Here is a 19,112-nt window from a genome sequence, read left to right on the forward strand (position 1 = left end):
CAACGGATAAGATTAATACTTAATATATATGCTAATTTAAATGAGATAAGAAGAAAAATATTAATTTTTCCATCTTTATTAATATATTCCATCAAAATAAGTACCGCGATTTAAGGAAAATAAAATATACATTCAATATTTTCTTTCTTATTTTCTAGAATTAATTTAGACGTACGGCATAAATCGAAAAGATATTTTTTTCTGTGATCTATTTGAAGAATTGATGGACGGGAGAATGTCAATGTTCGATTACTAAGGCCTACACTAACAATAAGATTACTCCTCATGTACTGATACCTTTACCGTATTGTCAATTAGATGTCAACGTATCCGACATTGGTTCTTTAAGAATTGATTTCTATGATTATGCGTGGACACATACACACACACACACATGCGCGCACTTTCGTCACACCGTCACATCATGACATTATTCTTCCTCCGATTGTGCTATGTGTATAATGTGGCATACCTGTCTGTCCTTCTGACACAATGTAGGGGCAAGTCGAGCCGGCTCTCCGACTCAACGCTCGCAGCTCGAGCTATTTCCGGCCGGAAACCCGCCACAATCTACCAATGGTAAACTTTGCATGGGGGTTTCCTTCTATCTTTCTCTCTCTCTTTCTCTCTGCTCGTCGAACAAACAAATCCCTCTCTCGAGTTGCTCGAGGGCGGTTGTACCAACTGTTGCGTTATTAAGGGCGGCTTACGCTACCCCGTAATTACTTAAGTTTCTCACTCTCTATCTGATAACAATGTTTTGGAAACCTGATATCAAATTCTTTATTAGAATCAATAATCGAGACAGTTGGTGCAACTGTGATCCGGTATCTCTTTCATTTTTCTTTCAGCGAAATTATCCACCGCTTTCTCGTGTAACAATGCCGATGATCAATCATTATGCACGTTTGTTAGATAGTGTCCTGCCACCCTATGCCGTAGTAAGGGATTGTGTTAAATAGTTTTTAAGTAATCAAATAAACTACAACAAGAAGGAAAGCAGTAATTATACATTAAAAATTCTTACGTAATATATTAATTATTATGTGAATAAAAATATTTTTGCTAATAATTTCTTATAATTATATACGTATAATAATCGAATTTACATTTTGGTGTAAAAGAGGTACAGCCAAAACTTTACAAAATAATGGCGTTTTTCCCATTTTCATAAAAAAAAAATGAGAATATAATTTTTTTATTATATAATTTAATAATATTAGAAGTGTAAAAGTAAGGTTTGAAAGATATTTTTTAAGATATTTTTACGAAAACTGATATATTAATTTCGTGAAAAAATCGATAAACTATATCCTTCTTGCTGCAAAGGCTTCAAATTAGCTCACGCAGCTTTCATTGATTATTCAATTACGTATTGATTCTAATTGAAGAGTTTATTTTTATCTTCTCGAGCATTCAATAACGTAAATGTCATTATTTTATTTTCGCATTTAGAAAGAAATCGACATCGCGCACTGCTGTCAATGCTTTTCACGATGTTTTTTCGCGCGATGATCCACGTGCGACCACCGGGTCGCAGATTGTTAAGTGTTGTTGTAGTTTGAATGCACTGCGATACACGACGCGCAGTCAGTGCGATGCGTTTCTATCAGATTAGCGCGGGGCTTTCGGTAGTTTTAGCACACTCGTGCCGACTATTTTCAGCTTCACCTTTGCCCTCACCGAGCAAATCGCCAGCGAGGACGCCGATAACACAGCCGAGAACACCGTGCTGCACAGCCCTATACGACTTTGAACCTGAAAATCCCGGTGAACTTGGATTCAAGGTAAAATCGCGATATTATTATTTGCCGAGTGCTCAGACAACGCTGACGTTATTTTTTTTTTTTTTTTTTTATGGAAAGACGTCTAGGAGATGTTTAAAAGATATGCATGTGTGTTTCTTTGAATATATCCTAATTATCCATTTCGGATACAGTTTTATTTTAAGTTAATTTCATAAATATATATATATATATATAGACTTCACATATTTTATTCTGAATTTTTTTATTCTTTTCCTGGACGTCTTTTTAAATTTCTTTCCTGGATTCTTATTTTTTTTTTTTTTTTTTTCTTTGGAGATAGATAATTAATGATGCTTGCGTTTTTTCTTTGCAGGAAAACGACACGATCACCTTGACTCAGAAAATCGACGAGAATTGGTTCGAGGGCAGCCTGGACGGCCGCACCGGTTACTTCCCCGTGACTTACGTGCAGGTCGTAGTGCCATTACCCTAAGAGGACGTCGCGCATCTCGAAACCAAAGACCCTGCATATTCATTCACTAGCGTCTACCACTACAGGATTATTCTGCTCTCCAGCTAGCCTAAAACCTAGACAAAACCCCTCGACACAAAAAACTTATCTATTATACTTATCTCGATCTTGTCTAACTTGCGTTGCGATTTCAAACTTGTGTCCAAAAAGCGACACACTAGTTTCTCTAGCCCTTTTTCCTCACGTTCCCTACACAGTGAGACCCCTTTCCGCAAATCCCGAGAATAGCCTCTATTACGCATGTTAATGTACATATATAATGTTATAGTGTATTTTATCGACGTAAGGACCTTCGCGCGCGCAGACACGCATACACACATAAACATGAATGCGTAACCAGAAAATATGTGCATAGATACATTATAGACGTATTATACCTATATACAGATTACACAACACGTACACACATCCCAGAGGCAAATAATCTATATTAAAATACACACACAAAAATATATATAAACACTTATATAGAACACACAGAACATCTACCTATACAATAGCAGTTCACTGTCAAGGGCGGCTCTGTCCTCATCTTCTTTTCTATATTATCTATCTTCCGCCTCGTTAAGATGCTTTCGAAATATTTTCACCACAGTTCGAGTGCACAAAAGAAAAAGATCGAGCATAGTGAATCGATTATGGCGGGGCGCGATTTTTCCCGATAGTTTCTTTTGGGATTTAATTAATTTCTCCTTGAAAGCATTCTATCGTTTCAATAATGACCTGATACTTGGTATACGTTTCTGTTGCGAGCTTATCTGAACATTATGTATGATTTATAATTTCAAATGGGGTGAGATTATTCCAGTGAATTGAATCTTTTGGTAGACGCTAAGACAGATAAAAAGTTCAAGCTTAGCATTGCTTCATTATACGTTAATTCTAAAGTTTTTTTCTCTCTACTTATATTGTAAATAGGATTCGAAAGGAAATAATCTGTGCTAATTAAAGCTTAATTAAGCAACGTCAATTCAGTCTAAAATAATAGACTATGCTTTCCATGTAAAAAAAAATAACGTTAAAAATTCTTTGGACTATCCAAAATCTTTGCAAGTTTTTTTAAATGCATTTTTATTTATTACATTTCTAATTAATATACTTATAAATATATTGGATTATAATTAAATATACATTATTTCATTTCTAATCATTATATAATTGCTGGAGCAATCTTATTTCGTTCCACTTGCTTGATTTTCTTTTACGTAATTCAAAGAATCCTAAATGAAAATCGTGTAAATTTCTTCATAATTGTCGTTTTCATATAATCAAACGCAAGACTTTCCTCTCACAAAAATTCAATTATTCAATCGTGGCACATATTTTGCGTTTGGTCCGCGCGGCGCAGCAAACTCGTTACTCGTATAATGTATTTGTATAATGATAATGTTATAGTGATTCGTTTTCATTCCTTCAGTCGAGCCATCGTTCTTTCGACTGTTCACCGTTCCTTCTTTGTCTTCTCTTGTCTCCATTTTCTTTTATTCTTTTTTAATTGCTAGACAATACTAGCTAGAAGTTAGGATTTACTTTAAGCGAACCTCGAAATGGCGGCGAATCTCTTCCACGAAGTCATTATCGATTTACCTGTGATTATTGTAGATAATTCCTGGCATTGCATGTATGATTGTTTTAGATGATTTATTCATTGTCGAGAAACTTTCGGATCGATGCTGATGATGATAAAGCAAAACTTAATAGAAAATCTATTTATTGTAAACGCTGTCAAAAATCAATTATCCTTTATATTCACACGTAATTATGTTACGTGATTGTGTTACTATCTGTTTTTACTTGCTTTACACAATTATTGCAAAATAATTGCAGAAAATAATTGATGATCCAGATTTTTAGCTATATATGTGAAATAAAACATTATTTCCAGCAATATATATATATATATATATATATATATAATAAACACATCAATACAATTTTGGAGCCACGTGAAATTAATCTCTTCGTGGAAAACAGGAGGTAATACATATATAAATATATTATATTTAATTAATATTTATAACTTTTGAATCTTATATTTTACTGAATTTTCAGCACATCCGAAACTTTTCCGACATCTTTATCATGTATTTTGCATTTTTCGTCGAGTTCAGTTTGTTACCATTATACTTGTCTTAAAAAAATTTTCAATCTTTTTCAGAATGTAAATATATTATTTTTAATCTTTTTTTTACGTAGGTTTGAAAAATAGCGGATGCAATAATTTTAGTTAGTACATATTATTACTCTCTGGCATATAATAGTGCAAGAGAAAACCCAGAATGAGAAACAATAGACTTTGCATTTCACTCAAAATATGTATATTTATACGTTTAAGTATAATATTTTAATATGTGTGTTATATAATGTGCCCGATACGATTATTCGCAGCATCTTGATATCAATTATCCCGCTTTTTGACTTTGTATGAGAGTTCAACCGCCAGAACAATGAAAGTAATTAAGGAACTTGGTTATTTGTTGCCACGTGGATTTTAGGTAAAAATCTTCGAGCGATATCTGCTAAGCATAATGTATAATGACACTAGAATATATTACTTACACATATACATACTGTCGATAAGAGAGGGCGACGGCAAACACGACGTTATCGTTTTATTATCTCATTGCTCGTGTACCTTGTTCTCATTACTATGAATTGTAATCGTCGCAAATTTGCGTGAAAAATGTTTTTGATTATGTATTATATATTAAATTCAGAAAGTGTAATTATACTAAATCGAAGGAGATTCCCGAAAGGTGACTCTATGACGTTCTCCGAATTGAGTGTATCATTTAATAGCAATTATATGCATGTCAATAAGATAAATATACACAGAAGATATAGGATAGCTTTTACGCTTATTCCAATAATTTTTGCTGTTGGTTAAATTATTTTCAAAGCTATAAAGATTTTCTAAATAGATCGTAGAGTTAAACAAATTGTAGAGAAATTTTGTGCGTAGGGTGTATGAAAGAAGACAGATAGCTTGAAGTAGCGATAATTACACCTTAATTACATTTTGTTGGAATTACAAAACATTTACAAGAGTATTTAAATGGCGTAATAAGTGTATACTAGAAATACGCTCAAATCGGAGAATGTTGTTTGTCTAAGCGTGACACGTCGTAACGGAGGCACGTTCGTTTATAATTAACATTTAACGATTACTATATCGATTAATATACCACCGACATTATCATCACTTGCTGCTATCACCGTCGCCAGTTAAGTCTTTACTTGAGAGAAAGAGAAAGAGAGAGAGAGAGAGAGAGAAAGAAAGAAAGAAACGACGAGTCAAAACGGAAAAACAAGCGTAGAAGGTGGAAGAAATGCCCCGTACGCGAGTCTCACTTACACTCTAATCGCTGTGAGATAAAACGAAACTCCTTTCGGAACTCGAGGTGTTATCGATGTTGTGCAATATTAAGAGTTTAACAACACGGTGTTTAGCCGGTGGAAGGGGGGAGGCATCGCTGGACCAGTGTTTCTCAAAACATCGTAAAGATAAAATGGAAAGGGAGGGGCCAAAGCGGAACGAAAGTGATGAGCGGATGACATTTATATGTCAAAATCGGTCTAATTACTTCCGCTGATTAACGCGTATGAAGTATAACATACATATACCAGAGATTTATATTAATCTTCGCTTTATACAAGGCGACGCACGTTGAAGTCGCCCTCGTCACTTTCGTTTCAGCGATTTCGTTCGACGCGAAGCGATCGAAAAACTTGCATCAAGCGGAACGGGTAAATACCGGGAATGATGATTTTTATTCTCGATTATTCGCGCAATGTGCAATTGATAATTTTTAAAAGTTCTTTCAATGCTTCTTCGCAGAAACATTAGATGCGAACGAATATGTATAAAATGATTCAATTACCCCTTTACCATTTTAATTTACAATTAATAATTGGGTGTATATACATAAGCACAAATGAATTACTGAGATAAACTCTTATTAACGATATAATAGCATCAAACGCAGATAATGATTGTTGAAATTAAAATTTTAATTAACCATTTAGCTTTTAAACTTGTAATCCAAAGATTAATTTTTAATAGACTTTATGCCTATATAGATATAGACATAAAGTCTATTAAAATACAGATATAGAAAATTTAAAGATTAAATTTACTTTAATAAAAATTGAATTTACATTAGAAATTAAAAAAAACTGCGACACAAAAATGCTAATTAAATTTCTAATCGTGAGTAGTCGAGAATCAGAATTGACTTCTTACAACTTAATCGTGGTGGGATCTTGTTTTCTGTCAATATAGTGGATGACCGGCGAAGCTTTGTCAATTAGAATGATAGCAATAAAATGCTAATTATCCTGCGTCGAGAGCAGGGGCGGGTAATGACTCTTCGGAGACAATAATTTCCAAATCCTCAATGACCATCGAAGAGGTATTGAAAAGAAAAATAGATGAACCTCTCTCCTATTCTCTACAGGATGTCCCAAAACTACTGCCACCATCAAAAACCTTACTAGATATTAGAAATAGGATATTAATAATTACTGCGAGAGAGATGGAGGATCTAGTAATTTTCACACACACACACACACACACACACACACACACAAATTAATATTTAATATAATTTCAGTAAATATATGAAAAGACGGATAATTTTAATAAAATGATTAGGGAGGCGGATAGCATATATTTTACTTAGTATAAAATAGATCTTTAAAACAGAACTTTAATTGATGGACTAGTCTATTGACAAGTAGATTGTTAAGAGTGGCGGTACCTCTGTGACACCTTGTACAGCTGAAAAAATTCGACGAATGAGATTACTTATGAGGATCGTTAGCTGCGAGGAGTCTTTAAATATTCTCAGTGTCCATATAGATCCGCCCCTGATCGAGAGTTCTCGTCAATCGGCATAATGAGAAAGTAAAATTTGAGAAACACTGCGCTGGGAAAAGAGAAATAGAGAAGATATATAAAGACGGCGAGATTTGGCGCGATCGCGAGAGAGAGAAAGAGAGAATGAACTTAATGATTAATATTAAATCGGTATCTTATTCTATAAATGTTGGCTATTGTTAAATGTTGAATATTGTTCGGCGGTAGGCTCACGCGTCTTTGCCCGAGGGAGACGCGTGTTTATCGCTTATCATTACATTTTTCGTCTCAACATTTTTAACTTTCTGTAAATTTCGTAATTTGAGATATAATTGCAAAGTTAATTTTTATCATTTAATATTTTTCATTGTTTTACAATTCTATAGAACTTTATGAAACGATATAGGAGAAGAGTTCTAAAAGTTACATTCGTAACACAAAATACTTTGTAGTAATTGATTTAATAATTTAAGTTTTTTGAAGATCAGTTTACATTCATTCCCGAGAAATAATGAGCGAATAATAATAATAATAATAATAATAATAATAATAATAATAAGAATAATAATATCATCTTACTTAGCTGGACAATTTTTAATATAAAACTACGTATTTCTCGGGCGAGGGCGACGAGAGTTCTCTGCGTTCTAATTGTAATCTAACTATTTGGGGATCGAGCGGACGTATGCCGGATCTATCGATCTCCGTAAAAGAAAAAACAAATCACTGAGCATCCTTGGTCACGGAGAAAGTAGCTTTTCCTCTATCCTTACCTTTCCTCATAGAATCTTTTCACATTTCTTTCTCTTCTCTTTTCTTCCTTCTTTCCTTCCTTCCTTCCATCCATCCTTCAGTCTTTCCTTGCATCCTTCTTTCTGAATATAAACGTCTCCGTTTCTGTACGTATGTGCGTGAGGTGTCACGACGAATCTCGTGTTTCTCGGACTGTGCCGGGCCCACTTATATTTTGTAAGCGCCAGAAAATCCGGGATTCGCGGGAGACACGAGATGCCGTCGGGCAGGTTTTAAAAATTTGTATTGGTATCCTCTCAACAACATGTGTCCCGCTCTTTCCCTTTGATGCATCTATTTCGTGCACCCTTTCCTCCCCCCTGGTCCCGATCCGTTTCCGTTAATCCCCGTTTTGACGGAGTGCGAAGGGGGCGACCAGTGGATGCAACGCAGTGATAATTTCAGACAATACATTACGATTAATTACACTTGTATTGGTAATAAATTAATCTACTACGATTATATTAAACTTGATTAAAGAGAAATATATGATATATATATATATATATATATATATATATATATATAATATATATATATATAATATATATATATATATATATATATATATATATATATATATATATATATATATATATTCGATTTCGGTCAATGCTAAATGATTATTATAATACTAATTGAGAAATAAAGTGTGCTCTATGTCACAACGTGGATTTTATTCCATATTTTCAAATAGATTCCTTCTTTTTTCAATTAATATTTATTTTTATAGAGAATGAAATATAAGTTAATTATATTAACTTTTACTTTTCTACGTATTAAGTATCGTTACTTATTTAATTTTATTTAAAGAATATAATAAAATTGACAAAAAATTCTAAATTTGATTTAATCCAAGTAATCGGAAATGTTATTCTTTAGTTGCACCCAATTATTTACAATACTAATACAATGTTCTATTTTATATTTAAGGCGTATTTCGTTCGTGACACACTTAGAAGTGTAATCGGCAGCAGGTGTGAAGAAGCAAGAAAAACAAGGGAAAAAGAAAAAGATTAGGTAGGCGCGCGCAGCGCGCTTCAGATCATTTGCAGAGTTAACCAACCCTGTGACATGATTTACCGAGGGAGAGGGAAGGGGAAGGGGGTGTACGCACAGCAGGGTACACCGCATCCATAATGCATGTGTGTCTTCCCTACTGTGGACATAATTGTATGCGATATTACCCGGGGGAGCGCGACTCTCTTCTCGACGGCCGCGGTAACAAGGCATACCATCATCATTCCGGGGGCTGGCTCTACCCTATCGTAAAGAGCCACCCTTCTCGCCACGTAGCCACGTGGTATCGTAGGAATCCGCGAGAGCGAGCTCGAGTCACGGTCGATCTTTTCTTCTCCCATCGTTGCGGTCATCGTCGACCGCGAACGTGCGAAATATCGCCTTTTGATGCCCAATTACAGAGGCGCCGCTTCTTTATAGCTTTCTTCTTCACAGCCGAGCCGTCGCCAGGCACTCCGCGGTTACCAGGAAGCTTAAACCGACGTCCCTGGGGAGCGCGATTTTATCCGGAGGGACGTTGAGATTGCGCTCTTTCAGTGAGAAAAAATTGTTGGGGTTGTTTTAAAAAATAGAACAGAAAAAATAATTTTTTGTTTAGAAATGTAAAGATCAAAGCAATATGCTGACATATGATTGATAAAATTTTTTTTTTAATTTGTGAAGAATCGCAGTTTTTAGTTTGTGAACGATTTTACACCAGGATTCACGTAAGAGATCACTTGGCGAAAATATCTAGTTAAGAAGATTGTTCACAACCCTCGATTGTAGAGTGCGGAGTTGCAACTTTCAATCTAGCTGCTTTTTTTTCTCAAAGCGAGCGAGGGTGGTGCCGGACATAATTTTTGGTCGGGGGTGAAACGAGAACAGGTCGAATTACTTTCCGCGTGGCACACAATGCGAACGGCTCGGCTGTTTTCTTGAAATGGACGGGTGGGGCTGTTTTTATTAACGTACGAGAGAGGGGACACGTAAGCGGCTTACTTCCTGCAATTAAAATGTTTCTTTAAATACCCGCCGCCCCGTCTCTATTGTGGACGATTGGAGCGCGTATTTAAATCGCGACTCGTTATACGCGATCTTTGCGCAAGATGGAAATGCACGTAATGCCGCGAAACCAATCGATTTGCGATACTATATCGGCGATTTTTCTCTCGGATTTTAATTTACGTTCTTCTTCGGACATTATTTATTTTCTTGAGAACGTAGTTTCATTTACATACAGATTTCTATTTCTAAAAAAAGCTTGTATGATAAAATGCTAATTTAAATGAATTATTAGAAATACAAATAAAAAGCTATTTTATATATGTACATACATGTAAATTAAAATTATTATGAAAAGATGTATATACAATTTTTTAAATGTTTTGTTAGAATATCATATTTTTTATTATCATTTTTTAACGCGCCGACTAATTTGACTTACCGCTATTTATTAAAGATGTCCTCTTTTTGCTTCCCTCCTTTTGGTTGTATGCTTCCTTTTTTTCTCAAGCAATCATGAGAACGCTTGCATATGCGCAAGAAAGATCCTCATCTCTCGTTTTCTTACAAATTTTGCTAGTTACGGGGTTGGTTCCGCAAAACGGCACCGATTCCAACGAGACCCGCGGACGGATATCCCCGGTATCGTCGAGACGTGACGTACTTACGGGAGAAAAAATCGGCGCAACGAGAAGAATCTGTTCCGCTCCTCGTATTCGCAGATTCCTCCCGGGAGGCGACCTCCTCGCGAGGCTACATTCGCGAAGCCAATTTGCCGGAACATTAGACGCAGACGATGTTTCTGCGACGGGCATCCATTATTGACATTCTCTTCCCATGATCCAATATTATCAGTACTGATATTTTATAAAATTCGCATAAAAAAGTCTATGAATGTAATATTTATCTCATTTCTCTTTAGCAAAGAAATTTCTTACATTTATGCCATTATTCGTGCGAAATAAATCAAAAAGATTGATTGAATACAATATCAAATAATTCAAAGCTCTATTATGATTATTCTTTGAATTTTTAATAATTTATTTAATTCTTCTTTTAATTATAAATATAAAAAAAAAGGATAATAAAATTGACATGAAAATAAAAAAGTCCTCGACTATTATAATAATAAATATTATTTTAGAATCCTTCATACTGATATCGGATAAGTTGTAGACTAATATAATTTTTTTTTTTTTTACGAAAAAAATAGTATGACCAAACGTGTAATATTTTAAGGAAATTACATTTGCGAATCGAGTACATAGTTCTGTCAATCGTGCATCGAAGCAACCAATTTTGTGCTTGCGACAGTGATATTTTCGAGAGCGATGCGTAGAAAAGTACCATGTGTGGTCGAGATCCGAAATTCTGCTGACGACCGTTCAGGGACCGCAACAGGGCTGTATCAGTTAAGGGTTTTTGTTCACTGGAGCGTCCTTACGTACCACGGAAGCGAGAGGGCTCCCTAAGGATTTTGCACAGGCCGGGATATAAGAGACGACCGAAGATTATGCCGTGTTTCTTCTGTACAATGCACAACACAGCCGTTTCTCCAGTAATTGAAAAAGATTTGTTTCCTCGGAGACGTGTCGCTGGCTCCGATAATGTATTATAGTCTCGATTGTCGCGCTGATGTATTGATGCAGCGATCTGCGTCGCGAAAGTTTCGTGGAAGTAGATAAAGAATCATCGAAACAAAACTTTGATAAAACTATCGTTTTAAAATAAGCCAGACCGACGAGAGGTAAAATTTTAGTTTGCAATTTTTTTTTCTCCGACACTATTATCATCAATATCGACAGTAATATATTATTATTATAATTTTTTTTCTATTGTTACTAAGGGGAGTATAGTTCTTAGCTAAAAAAATTTGATGAAATATAATATTACATAGCAAGATTACATCTGTTACGTAACGTTGCAGAACTATCACTGACAGAGGTTGAGGATAATTGCGCTCCCCCGCCCCCACCCCCCCGTCCCACCATTCATCCCTTCCTCTGATTCTTCTAGCGATCAACATCTTTTATTGAAACCTTGGATTACACTCGTGGGTTTTCACACACGCTGTCATCTACAATATGTTCAATGATGCAATTTATTATATATTATTCTACGAACGGCGGTACTTACAGCTGTAACCTACGGCGTAAAAGCGCGCGAGGTATCTTTTTTTTTTTTTTTTCCTCTAATTTGATTCGTTCGTATCCGTTCAATTTACCTCGTCGATTTGCCTAAATAGATTATACAACGAAGTATAATTGCACTGTGTATATCGTCCTCGCGTTAAGTATTTATCTATCGATCCTAAACTATACTGGCTGTTCGATGCCGGGAGCGATTATCGGCGTTGTGACGAAATTCTCGGAGAAACTGCGGCAGATTACTGTTAATATAGTACGCCGAGTTCATCTCTGATATATTATTGTAGTATGCGTATGACTCCAATTCTGGATTAAATTGATTTCTACATTTAAGTCCGCGAATCAACTATTAATAATATTACTTTTTATAGAAGAAATTTGATATAATAAATTAATATCACAACTCGATTAAAAAAGTAATTGCGATTTAATTATAATTCTCGACAATAATAATAATAATAATTGTTAATTTTTAAATATTTATGTAATAATCTTATTATGAAAAATTTCTAATATGATATTGATTTATTTTTATAATAGCACTCGATTTAATAAAAGAAAGCAATAAAGATTCAAGAAGGAATCGCGTGATGTCATTTATTTAAACAAAAATTTAAAAACATTAAAAATACTTTTTTAAAAAAATTATTTTGATTTTATTCAGAAGAAAAGAATCAAAGAGTTAAATGTAAAATCTAAATCATCTAAATCATCATCTTTTACGTTATGTAAGAGACACGTTTATCTTTATCTATGTTTTTGCCTTCCAGATGTGGGAGCGTGTTATATTTAATTTTCCGCGAATTACGCTAGAAAATGATAGGAATTGACGTAACATGAGATTAGATTAACAAAAACCCGCGCTCGGAGATTCTCGGATTCGTAAATGTTCGGATTCATGACTTTCTTTCCTGTTCTATATATAACGCAATAGAATTATCTCTAGCGAACGTTATCCTAGAGTCGCTCTATATTCACAATGAGTGCTCGTAAAACTTCTCGATTCGATCGATCTGTTCGCTTACTTATGACGTCATAAAAGGACAAGACGCGTAAACGTCCTACTAAAACGAGCTGTTATCTTTCTAGTCAAGATCCATTACCAGACGTGACAAGGCCGTCGACTTGACAACGCGATAAAATTGATACCTTCGTTTATGCCGATATCACACAAAAAACACGTGAGACGAAATATTATCTAACATTTGCTAGTAACAGGTCCATATCTTGGACAAATAAGAGGCTTACGATTACAAAACTGAGCTCTCGTTTTAGCGATGCCACGTAACATACAAGTAAAAGGAAATTAAAGAGTTCGATGCAACAGTGTTTTTTTTTTTTAAATTTTTCTAAATAATTGAGAAAACTAATCTAAAGTAAATTTAAATTTAATATTGATTGAAAATTGAATTCAAATTAATTGTTAATTTTAATTGATAAAGTAATTTTCATTTCTTCAATTTGATTAGTTTTTAAATTCATTAGTGTTTTGTTCAAAATTCTTCGAAATTAATTTCCTCAGGTTTTTAAGAAAGCATGTCAAGATCATTGTTGTACGTCGAGTCTTTAAATTCGAGAATAAAGAGATCGACGAGTGTGCTTTAAGGCAACGGACGTGTCGCAAGCTTACGGAACGGTTCGGGTTAAATACATCCTCCATTCTCCTCCGTCACCTTCTCCTCCTCGTGCACTGCTGCTCCTATATGTCGATTAATCCAGTCAGCCAGCTTCGATTAATTGGTCGGCGCGGACGGACTATGGACTTGGCCATAAAATATACCGCGTGTAGGACGGCAAGCCGAGCAATCGGAACCCGCCCTTTCCGCTCCCGGCTCGGTCCCTACAATAATTATCATCCGGTAATTAGTGAAGTCTCGTAGTGTTCATAAACTCCGACAAATGTGTTGCGTTATATAAAATTAATCTTACGCAAACATCATCATTTTCTTTGAAAAAAAAAAAAGCGTAACAAGGTCGTCGATAAATAAATCAGTAGTAGAAAACTTGACTAGTCCGGCAAAAATTTATAGTATTTGATCCAACGAAATAATGTCTGAGAAATTTCAGAAATTCAGAAAATACAAAAATGCATTAGTTTTTTGTATATATTTTTTTATAAGCATCAAAATTTTATTTTTAAAAGTAAAAAAGAATCAAAGAAAGATATAAAGATATTTAGATTAAATTAATGACAAAGTAAACTTTAATTAATTTTAATGGCATGTGTGTGACATTCATACCTATATATTTGTATATTCATAAAGTGTTTAAAAGATTATAAAATTAAAATAAGATGTGCAAGAGAGAAAGAAGAGAGAGAGAGAGAGAGAGAGAGAGAAAGCAGCATCATGAAATAATATTTTAATTAATATTCGCAAGCTCAATGACAACTAGTAATTTTAATCACAAGTCTCTCAATATTATTTTCTAATGATAAATATGTGAATGAAATTAGTTAAGAAAGTACATTCGATAAACACGAAGGATTCATCAGGCCAATTAGTCTCATTTTAATTTGCGCTCAGTCGGACGAAAGGATCGATTCGCTTTTCGCATAAAAGACTTGAAAGCAGTTCTGAAAAGATCGCACGGAGAAGGAAAAGAAGAAGATCAGGAAGCGCGAGCTTTTTCCGGAGGCTATACGTTAGTCAAAGTGCCTGCGTTCACCACCAATGATCCTGTATTCGTATTCATCGCGCCAATGCAGCACCTATCTCGTTATTTTCGGCTTACGCCCGCGTTGAATGGATCCATCGATATACACGTGTGTACGTTTCACGTGTACGTAAAAGCGGTCTCGTTTGAAACGCGTTTCTATTTTCAACCATACTCTCTGTGCTTACATGTTATATCAAAGTATTGTACCAAGTAGAATATTCCCGTAGAATCAGAGAGCATCATCGATATGTTAAAAAAAAAAAAAAACAAATTAAAATTTAATTTTATAATAATTTAGGGAATTTCGCTATCAGTTAAATTTTCTTTTTCAAGCATTTCAGTTACATTTAACGTTCGTATGATACTCGAAGAAATTAAAAGAATGAAAAGAAATTTACGTATTTAACTTAGAAAAATTAAAAAATTATTTTTTTCTTATGAGAAACATAATCTTTTTATGACATAATATATTTTATAATTAATACGTATAAAAATTCGTACATATCGGATTCGTATCCGCTCGCCAGCTGGAAATGGTTACCCGCCACGGTCGCGACGTTAATGTAAATTAGAAGGAAACGTACACCGTGAGGCGTCGCATCGTCGGATTCAGAATCGCGGGCGTCGCGACGTCGACGGAAATAGGTACGCGCAAGCGTCGGCGCAAATCACGCCCCTTGGCCGAACGAGGGGTCCACCCGCAACCCCATTTCCGCGTTATTAAGGGCCTGGAGAAGATCCAACCCCTTCCCACCCCGCGTCTGAATATCAAGGCAACCCTCCGCGCGTTTCCACTTAACACTCCGGTCGCGACTAATTACTCTAATTAATTGGAACTCCGATATTCTCGCCGAAACGCTTGATCTCTCTAGTAGTTACTAATTAATTACTATTATCAATAAAGCACGTTTTACACAAGACACGATGCGTCCAGATGCGACAGCAAGCTCTCGACTATTCATGCGCGAATAATGTGTAAACATTATAGCGCATGAGAAACTGCTTGCGAAAATACGCGATTTTCCGCAACATCGACCAGAAGCAAGAGGAGAAGGAATTCTGAATTATATCTCGGAAGAGCGTATTTTGCGCGACATTAATTGAAAATGTCATTTCTGGTAGAAATTTCAAGAATTACTCCGCCTACGCGTTTCGAGTCCGTGACATTTTCAATTCACGTGATAATTTATATTTCTGTTGGTATTCATTATGAATTTCTACCTTGCTAACAGGTGTGGAGAATTACTAGAATACTCTAATGAAATTCTACAGAACTGAATTAAAATGTTATATCACACATTTAACGAAAAAATTATTTTACATTTCACAAATGCTTTGCTTTAGAAAAAAAAGAAAAGGTGACTTGAAAAAGAATATTGTTTTAAAATATTTTTCAAAAAATTCTTTTTAGATATTATGTATGTGTGTGTGTGTGTGTGTGTGTGTGTGCGTGCGTCTATTTTATACATAAGACATACTTGCAGAGTTTATTAATATGATTCTCATTAAGACTCTCATTAAGTTTCTAAGTATAAACAATTTTTTAACTCACTTGTACACGAGCAATTAACTGCTAATTTAGTTTTATTAAAAATGCTTATGTGTTTAAAAAGTGAAAATATAATTTTTATGCGATTCGACTCATCGTAAGAAAGAGAATTTCTCTCGAGCTTTAAACGCTAATTTAAAAGCACGACAAATCTCTCGCTTACCCTTCAGAACATTGAGATGTCGATAGTAAGCGTTGCCGTGCCAGCTCTCGGGACTTCTCGCCGATGGCAATTCCGTCTTCACGTCACGTAGTGCCGCGGTTTCTTCGGCAATTTTTTCAGCTTCCCGTTCCTGCAACAATAACATTAATTTAATGTAATTAGTTTTTCTCAATGAAGATAAATATTGTAAATAAAGTAGTGCTTATATAAAATCCAAAACGCGCCGATAGTTTCTTTAAACCAGATCTCTGGTATTCTCATATATATTTCTTCATTAATCAGTGAGAAAAGAAAAATGTATCTTAATATATTTTCAACCAAGTATGATAGGAGAAAATGATACAACAATACAGTAATAGTTGACAATTGTAAGGCACTTTCTGCTAGATTATCTCTTTACTTTGAGAGAGGTCATTATTACGTCGAAAACGTCGCAATCGTGACATTCTCGCGATGTCGGCCGCGAACTCTTCATCGGCCAATGAATATATATTTTTCATTCGACATTAAGGAGTCGGTGTCGACGTTTGGTCAGTCATAAGCGAGGCCGCAGTAATAATATCGTTGCGGAAGTGCTCGTCTCGGGGAAACGGGAATCATTTCATTTTCGTGGAGGGACAGGTGGTGACGGCCGGGAGGGAAACAGGCTTGGCAAACAGCCGCGATATGTCGCGTCTCCTTGACGTAATGACAACCGTGGAAATGGATGACGACCTACCACTCATCCTGATCAACCACTTAGGTATGCAACGATGGCTCGCGCCGCATGGATGGCCCCCCCCCCTCCCTCACAGCCGGCCATCTACAATCTAAACGCGCGCCGAGCCGGCCAAAGCGGGACGCGCACGGTGCTTTATTTAATGCTTCCATCGATAGCGATCGTCGAATTACTTAAATTAATTCCGCCGCCGTTGCCGCCGCCGCCACGCGCGGACGCGGCTGCGGATCGATCGAGGTGAATTATTCACTCGACTCGGCCAGGGACGAAACGAGCAGTTCGCTACGCGTCTACTTCGGCCTGCTTCGGCCGATTAAAAAGTCACGGAAACGCGCGTTTAATGTCCGAAGGAGGGAGGAGATTACTGGCCTCCGGGGAGCTCCCGGAAACAACGTCACCCTCGGATACGAATACTTCTACTAGAGCAAACGATATTCGGATACTTCAATATCCGGATATCCGTTTGCTACTCCAAATCTACGAGTAATAACTCGTACTATCCGTATGTGTTGTTTTTTTTTATTTATCTTTCATGACTGTTATTTATGTTACACTAATAGTTGACATTCCATTCATTCACGTAATACATATGAAAAATTAATAATTACAATGTAATTATTACATAGTTTAGTGTACATTTATTTTTGATAAGAATTAACAGTTAATTGTTCGTGTACAAGTATTAGAGAATTTTTCAGACTTACACGGGAAACTGTATTGATAAAATCTGTAATTGCGTACAGAATAGGTACACATCTATGTATATAATATCTATAAAAAGGGTTCTTTCGAAGATATTTTAAAACTATATATTTTTTTTTTTTCAAGTCAACTTTTCTTGTTTTCTAAAGCAAAGTATTTATAGAAAGTAAAATATTTTTCTCGCTAATTTTTTTGATATTTTATTTCTTTAGTATTTTAATTCGGTTCTGTAGAATTGTATCAATATGCTTGCAATTTCTTCATAATTAATAATCGATAGCAAAATAGAAATTCATAATAAATACCAATATAAATATAAATTACCACGTGATAAAAACGTCACCGATTCAAAACGTGTAGACGAAGTAATAAATATATACAGAGTGTCCTGTAATTGATGAAAAACCTGCTAATGACAGATTCTTGAGATCTTTTGCAGTCGATTTTTCCTCAGCAAAAAAATATCGAGGGACGTCATCATTTTTTGCAAGTTTCCAATTTTTGTCATTATATAATATCTTTGTATTGTAAAGTCCTAAATTAAAATTCTATTACAGTAAACTCTATCGGAAATTAAATGAAAAATGTAGTTTTGATAATTTTTTAACTCTAAAAAGTTTAGTTTGCGAAAGGCGCTTTTTTTTCAATCGCTTATAACTCATTATTGAATGAAATTATTGAAATGATTGATGCCTCGACATTTTCGCTGAGGAAAAATCATTTCCAAATGATCTCAAGAATTTACCAGGTTTTTCACTACATGCAGGACACCCTGTATATAAAATATTATATTAGTGTTATACATATACACTTACATATGACTGCGAAAAGCATGTTTCTATATTCATTTGATTTTCAAAACGAGTTCACTGTGATTCTTTCTCATCGTCGGGTCTATCTAAAGAACGTTATTTAAAAATCAGCATATACATCGCAGCTTACCGATTTCGTGCGTGTACAAAGTGCGTGTATGGATAGCCGGATAGACGTGAAAAAAAAGGATGAAAACTGCATACAGCGTCGGGTAAAGCCACGGCGAGAAGAAATATGACACGCGAGAATGCATTTTTAACGAATAACACGGTTATACTTTCTGCACAACTCGTTCGGGTTCTCGTTAGTCTAAACGCGTTACGAAATAGAAGGAAAACCCTCGAGTGTGAAATTCATATAAGTTATATGTTTTACACGAGTTATGAGAAAATGGGACGACTTGTAATCACTTTACGTTCTCCAAGTAC

At 35.3% G+C, this 19,112-nt stretch overlaps 2 protein-coding genes across 9 annotated transcripts in view; one reads left to right on the forward strand and one right to left on the reverse strand.

Moving 5' to 3' along the window:
- Endoa (SH3 domain containing GRB2 like, endophilin-A) overlaps positions 1-4,844 on the forward strand; it is a 31,106-nt gene extending 26,262 nt beyond the window's left edge. For 7 of the 8 annotated variants that reach the window (XM_072889443.1, XM_072889444.1, XM_072889442.1 and 4 more), the window contains 3 exons: positions 499-579; positions 1,666-1,787; positions 2,122-4,844. In XM_072889443.1, coding sequence (XP_072745544.1) covers positions 499-579; positions 1,666-1,787; positions 2,122-2,241 — 323 coding nt within the window. In that variant the 3' untranslated portion in view covers positions 2,242-4,844. The remainder of the gene's footprint in view (positions 1-498; positions 580-1,665; positions 1,788-2,121) is intronic. The other variant, XM_072889450.1, reaches the window with a different exon arrangement.
- A 7,113-nt stretch (positions 4,845-11,957) lies between these two features.
- The window catches only part of Fuss (SKI family transcriptional corepressor fussel), a 30,562-nt gene continuing 23,407 nt past the window's right edge, over positions 11,958-19,112 (reverse strand). Inside the window, exons 6-7 of the mRNA XM_072891107.1 lie at positions 16,452-16,581; positions 11,958-13,921 (exon numbers count right to left, since the gene is read on the reverse strand). Coding sequence (XP_072747208.1) covers positions 13,815-13,921; positions 16,452-16,581 — 237 coding nt within the window. The 3' untranslated portion in view covers positions 11,958-13,814. The remainder of the gene's footprint in view (positions 13,922-16,451; positions 16,582-19,112) is intronic.

This window comes from Anoplolepis gracilipes, chromosome 4, assembly GCF_047496725.1.
Source record: "Anoplolepis gracilipes chromosome 4, ASM4749672v1, whole genome shotgun sequence".
NCBI lineage: Eukaryota > Metazoa > Arthropoda > Insecta > Hymenoptera > Formicidae > Anoplolepis > Anoplolepis gracilipes.